The sequence below is a fragment of the Adiantum capillus-veneris genome, chromosome 6, assembly GCF_014529385.1.
Source record: "Adiantum capillus-veneris isolate H3 chromosome 6, ASM1452938v2, whole genome shotgun sequence".
In the NCBI taxonomy this organism is placed as follows: domain Eukaryota; kingdom Viridiplantae; phylum Streptophyta; class Polypodiopsida; order Polypodiales; family Pteridaceae; genus Adiantum; species Adiantum capillus-veneris.
The window spans coordinates 155,756,851-155,770,679 of NC_140936.1; the positions used below are offsets into that span (position 1 = coordinate 155,756,851).

The 13,829-nt window shown below is 42.4% G+C and overlaps 1 protein-coding gene across 5 annotated transcripts in view; it reads right to left on the reverse strand.

The window, feature by feature from the left end:
- Positions 1-11,536, reverse strand: part of LOC147456546 (protein ZINC INDUCED FACILITATOR-LIKE 1-like) — a 238,449-nt gene extending 226,913 nt beyond the window's left edge. For 4 of the 5 annotated variants that reach the window (XR_015188465.1, XR_015188464.1, XM_086514984.1 and 1 more), the window contains exons 1-2: positions 11,407-11,536; positions 11,050-11,322 (exon numbers count right to left, since the gene is read on the reverse strand). Coding sequence is in view for 3 of the 5 variants with exons in the window: in XM_086514984.1 (XP_086371110.1) it covers positions 11,050-11,233 (184 nt within the window). In the remaining 2 variants the exon portion in view is untranslated. Of the gene's footprint in view, positions 1-11,049; positions 11,323-11,406 lie in introns of those variants that run through there. The other variant, XM_086514985.1, reaches the window with a different exon arrangement.
- Positions 11,537-13,829: the final 2,293 nt, after the last annotated feature.

Sequence of the window (13,829 nt, forward strand, 5' to 3'; positions counted from 1 at the left end):
CCAAAGTCTTGGTGCAGTTCTAATGCAGAATGGCCGAGTAGTCGCATATGAGAGCATAATTCTTTTGAAGACCAAAAGGAACTTGCAAGAAGATGAGAAAGAATTGTTGGCAGTAATTCATGCTCTCACTAGTTGGAAACACTATCTGCTAGGGGCTGAAATTGTTGTCCAAACGGATCATCAAACCTTGCGATATTTTCTCACACAAACGAAGTTGTTTGAGAAGCACATGCGATGGGCAAACATCTTGTCAATGTTCCATTTTCAAATTGTGCATGTGCAAGGGAAAAAGAACCTGGTGGCTGATGCGTTGTCACGAAAGCCCCAAATTTCAGCAGTGTCAATTCCGTACCATTGTGAACTAGACGAAATGAAGACACAATATGCTAAAGATTCAGATTTTGCAAGGATCTATGATCAGCTTGTTGATGGGCAACATCATGAGCACTATATGCTTAAGAATGACTTTCTCATGATGCATGTTATGCATTACTAAACAGTTACGGCCAAAGATGTTGATTGAAAGTCATGCTCCACCTTATGCTGGCAATCGAGGAATTGATGCCACAGTGAAAGGGGTTGAGGCATTCTTCTATTGGCCAGCTTTGCGTCAAGATGTTGACACATTTGTAAGATCGTGCTTAGCTTGCCAAAAAGTCAAATTTGACAGGCAAAAGCAACCGGGATTGTTGCAACTATTGCCAATCCCTAATAGGCCATGGGAAAGCATAGCAATGGACTTTATCTTTGATCTTCCAAGAACGCAAACAGGCAATGATGGGATTTAGACTATCATTTGTAGGTTCAATAAGCAGGCCCATTTCATTCCTGTTAAGAAGAAGATAAAGCCAGAACACATGGTCAAGATATTCATGAGCAATATCTTTAAATATCAAGCGATGCCTCAGTCAATTGTCAGTGACAAGGATCCACGTATGACGAGTCTTTTCTGGAAGGCATTGTTTGAGAATATGGGCACTACGCTAAAGTTCTCTTCTTCGTTTCATCCGAAAACTGATGGATGATCAGAAGAGGCAAATTCTAATGTCTTGGATCTGCTCAAATTTTATGTGTCAGAGCACAAGGTAACTTGGGAACACCATCTCCCATTGGTGGAGTATGCTTACAATAACATTGTGCATACGTCAACAGGTAAGGCACCATTTGAGATAGTGGAAGAAGGGAAGAAAGTACCGCCATTTTGCAGACTAAGGACAAAATATTTGAGGTAGACAAGTATGTGCAAGATATGGATGAAACATACAGGAAGATAAAGATTGCTCTTGAGAAGACTCGGGCTAAGGAAAAGAAAGTTGCTAATCGTCACCATCGTAAACTTGTATTTTCACTTGGTGATTGGGTGCTTTTGCGCTTTGAAAAGGCCAGGTTAAGGCTAAGGAAAGGCAAGGAAAGTTTGTTTCCTAAGCTCAGTATGCGATATTATGGTCCTTTTCATATTTCGGGAAAGATCAACGATGCAGCTTACAGGTTGAAGCTACTAGAAGGCTGGAAAATACATAATGCTTTTCATGTCAGCCTTCTAAGACCTTTTGTTGGTGATGTGCCAGAGAATATGTTTGATGAGGAACAGCCCGAAGTGGAAGAATTGGATAAGATTCTTGTTCCTGAACAGATATTGGCACATAAAGAAAGAAAGGTTAGAGGAAAGGTTGCAAGACGCTCTTTGGTGAAGTTCAAGAACTATCCATCGTTGGATGCCAAATGGATGGAAGAGTTTGAATTGGTTGATTCACCTCAGCTATTGCAATTGTATCTTGAAGCCTTTCAGATGGAACCCACAATGACTTGATGTAGCCTTTTTGGAGCAACGCAAGAGCATGGTTCATGATGCTCAAGAGAGTAGTTAAGCAATTGTATCTACTCTTTCCATACAGAATTTAGCTAGAGAAGCTTGTGCTTGAGAGTACACTAGAAGACTTCTATGCTTGATAAATGTGTGGTAGCCAGGTTGGTGGGATTGTCTAATCGTCCAACGCTACATTTCCGGAAGCATGTATATCTTGAGTTTCCATCATAGAATATATGTGATATCAGGAGATATCCGCATGTATTATTGGCATGCAAGCGAGGTCGCTTGCAGAATTTCAAGGGTGGGGTGTGTCACCAGGGGGTGTATTTTTCCTGTTGCCTTCTCTAAATATGTATTACATATTTTTCTTTATTTTAATTTTACTTGTTTTCCCGGAACCCTCGGAAAGGTGCAAGTGGACATTGCATGGCCAATGTGAAACGGTTGCAACCGAACAGGTTTCTCACATCGGGAGTGTAGGTCGATCAATCTGGGACTGGTCGGGTCAGTTAGCACTGAATTTTGATGAGTATGGAAGCCTGTGTGCGCCAAAATAAGTCTGGCCACCCGGAAAGTCACTTACAACTTTATAAGTTAGTGGGAACTAGAGAATTACCTCAAAAGGGGCATACTGAACACATGGCGCTCCAGGTGACTTTGCCACTTCCAACATGAAGAGGGGGCGCCCAATTTGAGAGAGGAGGCTGATTTTTGCTACTAAGTGACCTACAGTGTGTGTGTGTGTGTGTGTGAGTAGTCGGTGCAGGTTGACAGCTTTAATGGAAAGCTTGCCTTCTCCTCTATCTCATGTAGTGCTATGATTTTCTCGCGTGCATCTCTCTCCCCTTTGGCACAAATGGTAATGCTCCACTAGTTGGGCTACTCACATGAATATGTACAGTTTGGGGTGCGCGTTTGCCAAGGCAAGAGTCTTCTGAAGAGGAACCGGATTAGCTAACTGCTAATCCCCCACAGGTACGTACAGTTCCATCACGAAAGATTGCGAGTTTGGAGAGTTTTCTCGTGTGAAAACTCGTCCAATTCACAGGGGAACTGTCCCATTGCGTGCAGGAGCCCTTGGGGCACGCGCGTCGCGCAAGCGTGTTCACTTCGTGAAAAACAATCCAAAACAGAGAATTACAGCCTGCTGTGTTTTTCTGCAGGTTTAGGGTTTCGCACCTAAACTGCAAGGGAACACCAGGGGAGCCCCATGAAAGCCTTGGGATGTGTGTACAGGCTTTTGGGCACTCGGCAGTGAAAAACAGAGAATTCCAGCACGCTGAATTTCTGTGAAAGCTCACATGAAAGCTTCCAGATAGCGAGGGAATCCGTCTTGGACAAGTACTTTTGACCTACAGGGGTTTTTGCGCCGTTATGCTGCCGAAATCAGGTCAAAAACCTGCGTTTTCAGCCCTCGCCAGGTTTAGACAGCTTTGTGAAAGCTTGTACTAAGTGCTCAGATCGTCTACATTAAATTGAATAAAGAAATATCGAGAGGGGCGCCAGTCTTTGGGGCCTACAAGGTGTCGGTCTCGTGTGCGTAGTGACATTCTAGTCGCTAAACGCAACTGTGTTCTCTTTTCTTCACAGTTCTCTGTGTAAGGTTAACAGGTAATTGAAATAGTACCGCTCTCTACTTTATACAGGCCGGTTATACTCATAGTGGCTACAGCTTTCAAGTAGTCACCAAGATTACAGGTTCTACAGATTACAGGTTCTGTTATACGCAGTTTTTCAAATTTTGCACACAGATTTGTGGGATGCGTATAGAACATCGCGTTTGCTCTCTACTTACACATATGGTTACGCATTTTATGCTCTTTTGAGAGTTGTTTATCCCCGGATTGTCTATGCGTGGTTTCTGCTTGGTTTAGTAGAGGGTTTTGGACACCGCTCATGTACATCTCTTGATAGACCTACATTGAGCTACAAGTTGCATATGCAAGCATCAGATTGATGCGTTGATCATGGTTATGGTTGTATAGTGGTCGAGGTGATCTCCCACTTTGGCATCTTTGACGTGGTTTATGGTTTAGATTTTGCTCAGTTTACAAGAGAGACTCTATCAGATTTCTCCCAAAATTTCTCACCATAGTTTTGGCTTCATCACCATACACTTTTGTTCCATATGCGATATTCACTACTATGACATTCATCATGTGTGACAATTCAAGGTCGAGAGTGATGACTCGTGAGAGACAGCAGTCTCGTAGTTGCCGATATATGCCATGTTGGCATTGTGGTAACACAGGGCACATTAGGTGTCATTGCTTTCGATGTATGAGGCAACGGCAACGATGTATGCCAGATGCAAAGATGGTTTTGACACATGCTAGAATGATGGCTTCATATGCTAGTGACGGTGATGTCACGTTCACCTTTAGCATTCCTCTTGCTTACATGTATTTGAGAGGTGGCACTTCTTCCTGTTAGTTGCTAGATAAGGATGCAGTTTTCCACGTCACACCACATCGTGAGTCGTTTAGCACGTTCTCTTGTGGGAGCTTTGGTCATGTGCACTTGGCCAATGGTTTGGCGTTTGACATTGCAGGTGCTAGAGATGCTTGCTTGTCATTACCTAGTGATGCATCTTATACGCTACAACATGTGCAATATGTTCCTCAATTAAGACAGAGTTTGATCTAAGTGAGACAATTAGCACATTGTGGTTGTCAGATACTGCTTAAAGAGCGATCTTTCCAGATGCATTGCGGATCACTAGTGATTGCCAAGAGAGCCCGCGGTGGCTTGGTATATCCTATGCATGTATCTAAGGTACGAGATGGCATAGTCTCGATTTTGTTGTTGGCATGTATGGAGCAAGAGACGAGACGCGTCTCATTCACTAGTGAGGTCCACTATGCTCAAGACACACAGCATGTAGCTGTGCAAGACATGTCAGTGGACTTTGTAGAGATACGCACGCTCGCCTATCACTAGATCCGAAATGACTGCATGTAGATCGAGTGAGTGAGCCAATAGACATAGGTTGAGAGAGTGTCTCACCTATTTTCTTGTCCATACTAGTAGTTTAGCTAGTAGGACCCACTTATCAGCATATTCGCCTGGGAGGTTGTTGCATGTGCCTTGCCCCAAGACGGAGTCTAGTGTCCGTCGCCCATTGACCTCACTAACTCACTCACCTATTCTTTATATACATAGAAGAATAAGGAGTGATTGTTGCTTCTTGCCACTCTAATCCACCCCACACTGTGCTCTCTCTCTCTCTCTCTCTCTCTCTCTCTCTCTCTCTCTCTCTCTCTCTCTCTCTCTCTCTCTCAGCATCGACGGAGCTACACAGCATCGACGGAGACTACAACAGAAGATTCGAGCCATACTCTCTCGACATCCAGAGTGCAGATGAGGATGGATCCTCACCATTTCTTCCATCTTTGTTTCACACACTGTTACATCCAGTTTACCGGGTACCTATTGTATCAGCTGCTACACCCACGTAGTTTTAGATTGTAGTAGTAGTAGTAGTATTTTGTTCCACTTCTAGTTCTTTTCTAGTTCTTTTGTACCCAGACATGGTATTAGATTCACTATTTTGTAACTGATTGGTCTCATAGGTCATTTTGGCCTCTTGAAGACGTTAATATAACATTTCATTTCATTTCATTTCTCTCTCTCACCGCATTTGCGTACCCTTCATGGCATGCACTCTCTTGCATCATGCCTCTCTTTCTCCCTCACTTAGGGGTGAAGTTGTAGCTACATCAGTTTATCTACTCGACCACTGTCTCACAAAAGCGATAGAAGGCATTACTCAAGAGGAGGTATTTACAAGACATAAATCTAGTGTCTCTCATCTTCATGTTTTTGGATGTGTTTTTCGTGTTCATGTGCCATCAAAGAAGAGGACTTTGACTGTTATATCTCTCACTCCAAAGGATTTCCATTTTAGGATCCTACTTTGGAGGAAATTATTCTCTCATGATGCTTGGCTTGATGAGACGAGATTCGATCTTGGCTATGATGGAGCTTCTACATCTCATGTTGGTGTTGACCCATTCCCACTTATTCAACCTCTTCTAACACCTCCACCTCCCATGACCACCACCACCATTACTACACCACTGACTAGTTTCTCTTCACCCTCTCCACCGACATCCTCTCCTAGTATTGTTCACTCTCCCTCTACATCGGTTACTCCCACACCCTCTATGTCAAGTGATATTGGTACTCCTACTCCAATCCTCTTCCCCACATGTGAAGCCCAAGGTTCCTCCCAAAAAGCCTCACACCCTACTTCGAGATTCTGGTCTCTCCGATTCTGCCATTCATGAACTGGTTTCTACTCGTCAGATGACTCGTCGGTCACAACAGGTGAATTATGCTTTGATGTCACAAGTGATTGAGCCAAATTCTGTAGAGGAGGCTCTCTCTCATTCTCATTGGTGAGGGCTAGTCATCAAATGAGGAAAATCGTACTTTGGAGAATTCACCATTCCAATATGTAGAGAACCCCTTGATTTATGGACCATCTTGCCCTTACATCATCATCTCCTGCCACTTTTTAATATTTATTCGGACTTTTGCAATGCTATTGCTCTGGCACATAATCCTACTGTTCGCTTGACGAACTAAGTACATTGAGTCATCAACACTTTGTTCGGGATTACATTGACAATGGTCATATCAACTTAAAGCATTGTCCCACCATTGACAATCTTACAAATGTTCTCACCAAGCCTCTACCTCGAGCGATTTCTCACAGATATTCAGAGCCAAAAAACCTTTATCATGGGCACCAGCTACAAAGGTACAAAGTGAGTGGATCCTTGTTGCACCAGCAAATATAAGAGAAAGACTCGAGATAACTCAAGAGTAAAAATGTTTTTTTTTTCCTTTTAGTAATGTGACGTTGGAAACCCCAAATGGTGTTGAAGAGGAGGTGTTGGAGATATGTCATCCCCATATGGTGGCGTCCTAGTTGTTTATTATGACTGTAAGGCCACAATAGCCTTGCATATGCAGTTTTAGCCCATTTTACCTATTTAATAGCTTGTTAGCTGATGTGGCAGCTTTTCATTTGAGGAGACATATTTATTAAACTTTTACTTATATACTTGAAATAAGTGTCACAGAGCTCTCGAAACAAGGGGCGCCTAGTTTATGGTGGACTAGTACATGCTTACCACACCTACATGGTGCAATCTGAACGGATTATGTGCTCACCCTGCATGGTCTTTACAACGTATCCGAGGGCTCTCTATTTAAGCAAGGTCTATTGGAGTTACTACAGATCATACATACTTATCTTTTCTACTAGATTGCCTGCTGCACAGCCCTTGGAGATCAGAGACCCTCTTATCCTAGATAATAGTTCTCTAGAGAGACAACATATGTCTTCTCGTATGAGATCTTTAGATTGCTCTCAAAGTGGATTCCCATGCACATTTGATAGAGCATAAACACCAGTTCATACACATTATTCATGCAATTGTGGCTATAGCCGTCTTGTAATGCGGGGAGACACGGTAGTGGGACTATGAATAAGATTAGTTGGTATGATGATAAGTATCCTGAGACTCGAGCCAGATTACAAAGGGGTAGTGACAGGGAACACCACACATTGACAGGCACAGATTACATGTGGACGCCTTGTAAGGTGAAAGAAGAGCGTCTTTAGCCGAGCTTGAGCAGTTGCACCATCTATTCTTGAGTTAAAAATCCGGAGCCAAGAGACTCTAGCATCAGCATCAAGCACTTACACTCATTACTTTTGTGGAGACATGGGGACAGTGCGCAACAAGTCTCTATAAAGTGTCGACTCAGCCTCCCCTATCATTGCCACTTGGGTCTCTCGACCCTAGACTTCCACCTTCTCCACTATCAGTATCGTATGTGATGCCATCGATAGACTACACATAGAGAGATCACATGACTAAGAGTGGTCTAGTTATTGAGCATTTTTCATGCCCCACATACACTGGTACCTTTGTTACAAACACATGTTTAATAGAGCCGTATGCAAAGGTTTATGCGAAGGGTTTTCTCAGAGCTAGAGCACTAGCACTATTGTGCATAATGAAGGCTTGGGATCCTATGCTCCCTAGTAACTATTGTACCATCATGATAGGCCACACATTGACCAAGTTTTATGCTTCTGTGATTGAGCTGAGTTGCTGGGCAGAGAGAAAGCGGGTGCCGAGCATGGGGATAGGCTGGATTAAGGATAAAATCCTCTATGCTCGACCGTTGTTACAGTATCTAGAGCGAGAACGATGATTTGGGTGTTCCAAAGGAGATTACAATCATTACATAGGGTATCTTGGCACTCTTTGAGATGGTGACAAGTAGAGTGCATGCACCAGAGGGGCTATCAAAAATAGTTCAGTCCATGGTTGGAGTGAAGCAAGGATGTTTGCTTTCTCCTACTCGGTCCGAAGTGTATATTGATGAGGTATCAAACAATATGGATAGAGAGTGATAGAGATGCAAAGTTATCAAGCGGATGGATATCCTTCTGGCTTTATCAAGATGATAATTTTCTAAATGCCAATTCACCAGAGGGGCTACAGAGAGAGTTAAAAGGCTTTACAGAGCTATGCATAGGAAAGACATTTGATTGTGAACCTTGGCAAGACCAAGGTGATGAGAGATCAAGAGCTTCAAGACTATCACGAGGATATGAAACCCTTGCACGGTTGGAGCAGATCTCCTCATCGGTACAATTTCAGGAGCTCGCACTAAGCTATGATATAGTGGTTTTTTGATACATTCTTGACATCCACATTATTGTATGGGGTACAAACTTGGCAACGGAGAGAGATGGAGAGACCATTAATCACTATGATCTCCAAGATGTGTTGGAGCTAAAGGCCCCCTGTGCCTTTGGCTGCCCGCCACCATGGTCGACCGCCCAACTAACTCAACTAACCTTTAATCATATTCATTCTCTCATGTGAAGAATAAGAAAGCACACACAATGCCCTGTAGTGATTGTAGAGATAGCTCCACAGACTCTAACACAAAAAATCCATCTCTCTCTCGACTCAATTGAGCTTTCAAGCTCCAATCGCGTTTTGGCGAGCTCAGAGCTCTCGAAGGAGCTATCAATGTGCAGCCGTCTCGAGGCTCTAATATCACTTGCGACGGTGGTGCATGCATGGAGAGAAGGGGGGACTGACACACTAAAATGGTGGAGCAGCCTATGTACAATCCCTGCAGCTGTAGGTGTGAGCTCCCTTCTTGCTTGTATTGAGATAATGAATTAAGTTATTGAATGGTTAGTCATAAGTGGACGGTATGACACGGGCAATGAGGCACTTGGCCTTTAGTTACAATACACTGATGCAATGTAAGGCTGAATGCCACATGAGGTCATTAGAGCAGTACTGGGAGCTACACTCACTATCGTTGAGGCACTTATGAGATCAATATCTTACGAGCATGGCTTGTGAGTGCTTCTAGGTCATCTTTATGCCGCATTGGCCCTTGAGTTGTCTCAACAAGTAGCATGGGGGGAGACTGTAGCTATTGGTATGTACTAATGTCAGCCTGGTTTAAGCTACATGGATTTACGATGGACAAATTGACACCTTGCAACACTCCCGAGATGCACCACCGCTCGCATTCACACATTCACAAAACAACATTATTATCAAACAGGCTCCCATGCAAATTGTGATAGAGAGGACATATGTAACTCCTCCTTGAGAGGTGGGGAAGAAAATGGCTTTTGCCAGAGAGCCTTTTCTTTACAACACTAAGTATTAATTTATTTTACGGCTGAGATACATAGATTTACACCTCTCACACAGGCTTCGAGGTGTCATGGGGCCGCTTCGCACCTCATCCTATCAGATGCAGATAGAGATAGGTAGGTACACTTTGATAACTCCAAAATAGCCAAAGACATGCAATTTTAAATGTTATTTTGGAGTTACTTTAACTCATAGCTATGCAGCTTAGAGCCAAAGACAAAGGAGCATTACATGTGTATATTACAAAATACAGGGATAATTTCATGCATGGTCTCTTTAGAGAGAGCTTTGAGCCTCTTTTGAGGGTGATGGACTACGCTGATCAAGGATGCCCAGAGCTATTCTTCATGAAGTTACACATGCATAAATATTCTCTATCGCGGAGTTTGACATGCTCTAGTGAAGGACCCAACCAGTTCGAGGCAGGTGAGAGATTTTTTTCAAAGAAACAACTCTCGGGAGGACACCATGAGACGTCACTTTTCACGTCATCGGACTCTCTTGGATAGTGTTATAGAGATCAATAGATCTAGATGCCCTCGTCCCTCTTGCAAATGACGTCAAGAATACATTTAGCATCATCACATCCAGTCCATTATTAAGAAGCATATGGCAGCTTCTTTGAGGTTCTTCACAAAGGAGGAGATGGATGCCACTATCCAACGGCAGATGAGAGATTTTATATGCGTTATCTTAGTCTTTTGTATTTCCTGTACTCGCCGACATTTGGATCATGCAATGATCATGTAGTTTTCTATAAAACAGTTGATGATCTCCTGCCCAAGGGCTTCCTTTTGAGTTTCATCCAATCTCCTTAGCTTCTACGCTGTATTTTAAGGCCTTTGCAAACGTAACTAAACATATCAATCCAATTCTCTATTTTATATGTACTTTAGATAGACACTTACTAGCCTTTAGCTTTTAGGCTTGTTTTTTATTCTCCCTGATGAGAGCTACATTATTAAGGAGCTCTTTCTTTCTTTCCTCCCTCTTTGTCTGTGTGTGGGACCTACATAGGCCCCCACACATAGACAAAGAGAAGAATGAAAGAAAGAGTACTTTAATAAGCACGTTGATACGTTGCAAGTTGCATACATGTATTTGTGGTGTATGTATACATACATACAAATATGGCATATGCTGACAACTATGCAAATGTATGTAGACCGCATATGTTTGTCGGCATACGCCATATATGTATGTATGTATACACGATACTTAAGTCTTTGTATGTACAAACGAATAGACATATGCAACTAGCAACATATCAATGTGCTTGTTATTGAAAATTGTTAATGTAAGAACCGATGCATCACTGTCTGTATTTACCAAAATACAAGAATTTAAACATGTTCCTTGTGACTTCATGCAACCATGTCTGCCTTATGTAGACATGCTTCTCTAGTGATATTTTACAATCAAAACATCGATCAAAGTTTAAGTTTACGAGCATCTTTATTTACTTCAACGCTGCTTTCAATTGAGGTTGAGAGAGGGTGACTGGAGTAAAAAAGTTAAGATCCATACAATTGCAAAGGCATAAGAGGCCAACGATGGAGAGATCTCTGTAAGGGAGAGCATTGGGCGAAAGCGCCTTTCTTTGTTCCAGCCGACAACCAGGACAGGCTTCACGGTAAGCTGGGGATGATTCGAGCAGGGGAGTTTGCATTGTACCGCCATCGTTGCAAACATTGTGTTCTATGTCCCCCATTCTGCACAAAGGCGGCACAAGCGGCTGTATATCACTGTAGTAAGCTGTATGAGGGCAGCGCACAAGCCATGGCTGAGTGTCGCAAGAAGCTGAAAAAGATGGTGAAAACTCTTGTAAATGAAAGCATCGAAGGCAGCACAGTTTGTTGCAAGGTCGGCTGAAGAAAGAGAAACCTGTTTTGAAGCGCGAGGCGCCGATGCGGGAGGGGTGAGAGAGAAGAATGCACGAGGCTCTCCATTGCGTGCGTGCGATAAATGGAGCAACGAGGAGTACTGACAAGGACGGCAGACTTGGCCCATGGCAGCGTAGCTCCAAAAGTGCGTATCTCGTGCGTAGGAGCTCTCTCGTAAGTCGTAACCATGCCACATGCAAGAGTCCCGCAATAGACGCAGGCCAGTGCTCGAAAAAAACTTTTTTCCGAAAACTTGGCAAACCTACATATGAGAGGTAAATTGACAAAATTTGAAGGTTTTTATACCAAATTACACTAATTTTTCAAAATTTTGTAAATTCTATCACCTTCAAATATAAAATTTAGAGGTAAATTTCAAAATTTGTAGGTGGGATTACACTAAACCTAGGTTTTTTTCGAGCACTGACGCAGGCTTGAGGGACCATTGTGGACCTTTTGCACTTCGCTCTCAGTGCTGCGTCCTGAAAACTAGGTGTTACATCATCCATGGAGAGGCTACAGCACCTTGAATTTCCTACTTGTCTAGGCCATTAACTCACCTTTTTATTAGATGCAACCTACCCTACAGTGCAACCCACTAGAAGGAATTCACTTCGGACTTCCCGTGATTAGATTGTTGCTAGCTTCTCACACGCAATGCTTGCAACAACACAAGGACCTTATTCTGGTACTTACGGAGCATAAACTTTGAAAGTGTTGCAACCGGGTGGGACACAACTCTCAACGAAATTTCACTTGGAGGCTCATCTCAAAAAATGTATTTATTACAATGTTCTCTCTCCCTCTCTCTCTCTCTCTCTCAAAAAAAAAAAAAAAAAAAATCTTCATCCTCGTCCTCTTGTAAGTTTTGTCTTTTTTTTTGAGTTTGTAAAAAAATCATTTCATTTAAGAGCATGGGCTCCATTTCATTAAAAAATTTAATATATCAATCGATTGAATACCAATGTTTTAGTATACCAATGTGACCCTTCACCTTCTTAATTTCAATGGGTCTTTTCATTTAAGAATTTAATGATTTTCTTTGCAATGACATTGAGCACCTTAGCTCTCATTCCAACCAAAGTAAGGACCATGTCACTCCGGGACACGCAGTCGAAAGCCAATATAAAGTGGCAGCAAGCTTTTTGTCACGACAAAAGTTAATAGTTGGTTGTGAAGGCATGTCAGAGGGGCAGCCTCACTTGCCCGCTCACCTTTTGAAGGCGGCGGCCAACTGCAAAAGCGCATGCAAGAGAGACAAAGTCTAGACTTGATATGAAGTGAGTGTTGGTCTCCCTACCTCATGGCTCTGTCTTGACATCTTGGAAACCTATGCAACAAGATTCAAAAAGGTTGAATGCATAGGTAGCTTCCCAAAATTGCCGAAGCCTTACCATGTTACTTGGAGTTCTTAGGAAGCTGGGGCACATGGTTGTGCATATAAACTCTTTGTAGGACACATCCAATAAATGAAGGCTTTACACGGCAATTGCTAATGATTCTTTTCAATTAATGATTAATGATCAATAGACCATTATTTTGCCTTATATCCATGTGGAATGGGACAGGGAGGTCCCGTAGGATGATGGCCATTTTTTATCATGTCATCATCATCATTCCCATCTTCTTTCTCTTTTACTTCCTCGGATAGTGTCTAGCATCCATTGCAACTTAATACTCCAAGGCATTGCAAATCCATTATCTCTGTATGATGTTGGTTTAGTAGCTCGAAGGCTTTGATCTCTGTATTTTGAGGTTTTTGGGTTGTAGGTATCTTTGCCATTGTCTCTTATGCATGCATGTATAATTGTCGCAATATTGAATGCCTCTACCTTGTCGATGAGATTTAAAGTTTTCTAGAATGATTGCTAATTTTGTGTATGATATCGTTGAGTTTGCACTATTTTAGGTCGTCTTGGCAACATTGCTTTCAAGGTCATAACACTTCTCTCATGTGAAGATGTCATGCTATACGGACGTCATGAGAAAACTCAAGAAAAATTGTCTCTCTCTCTCTCTCTCTCTCTCTCTCTCTCTCTCAAAAAACAACAAGCTAAACTTCTAAGTTCAGCCAAATGTGGTCATGACGTAACTTCTCCATGTCTACCATTCACCTACTAGTCACCTTTTGCCATTTATCTATTACTCCCTTTGTAATATACTCTCTCTACAACTTTTTTAAATATTTGTTGTAAAAAAATAAATCCTACAAACACAACTCTCATCTACTTTTGCATTACATTTCCTCAGCATGCCATTGTGATTCTTCACCTTGTTATTTTCTCACATATTTCATCGGTTTTTCTTCCCTTTACCATGGTTTGCAACCGGCTAGTCTTGATTTTCAACTGGCTCAAGGCTAAGCTGAGGCAATCCTTTCCCAAACACTAATTGTAGTTAAACTCAACCTAATGATTTTATCTC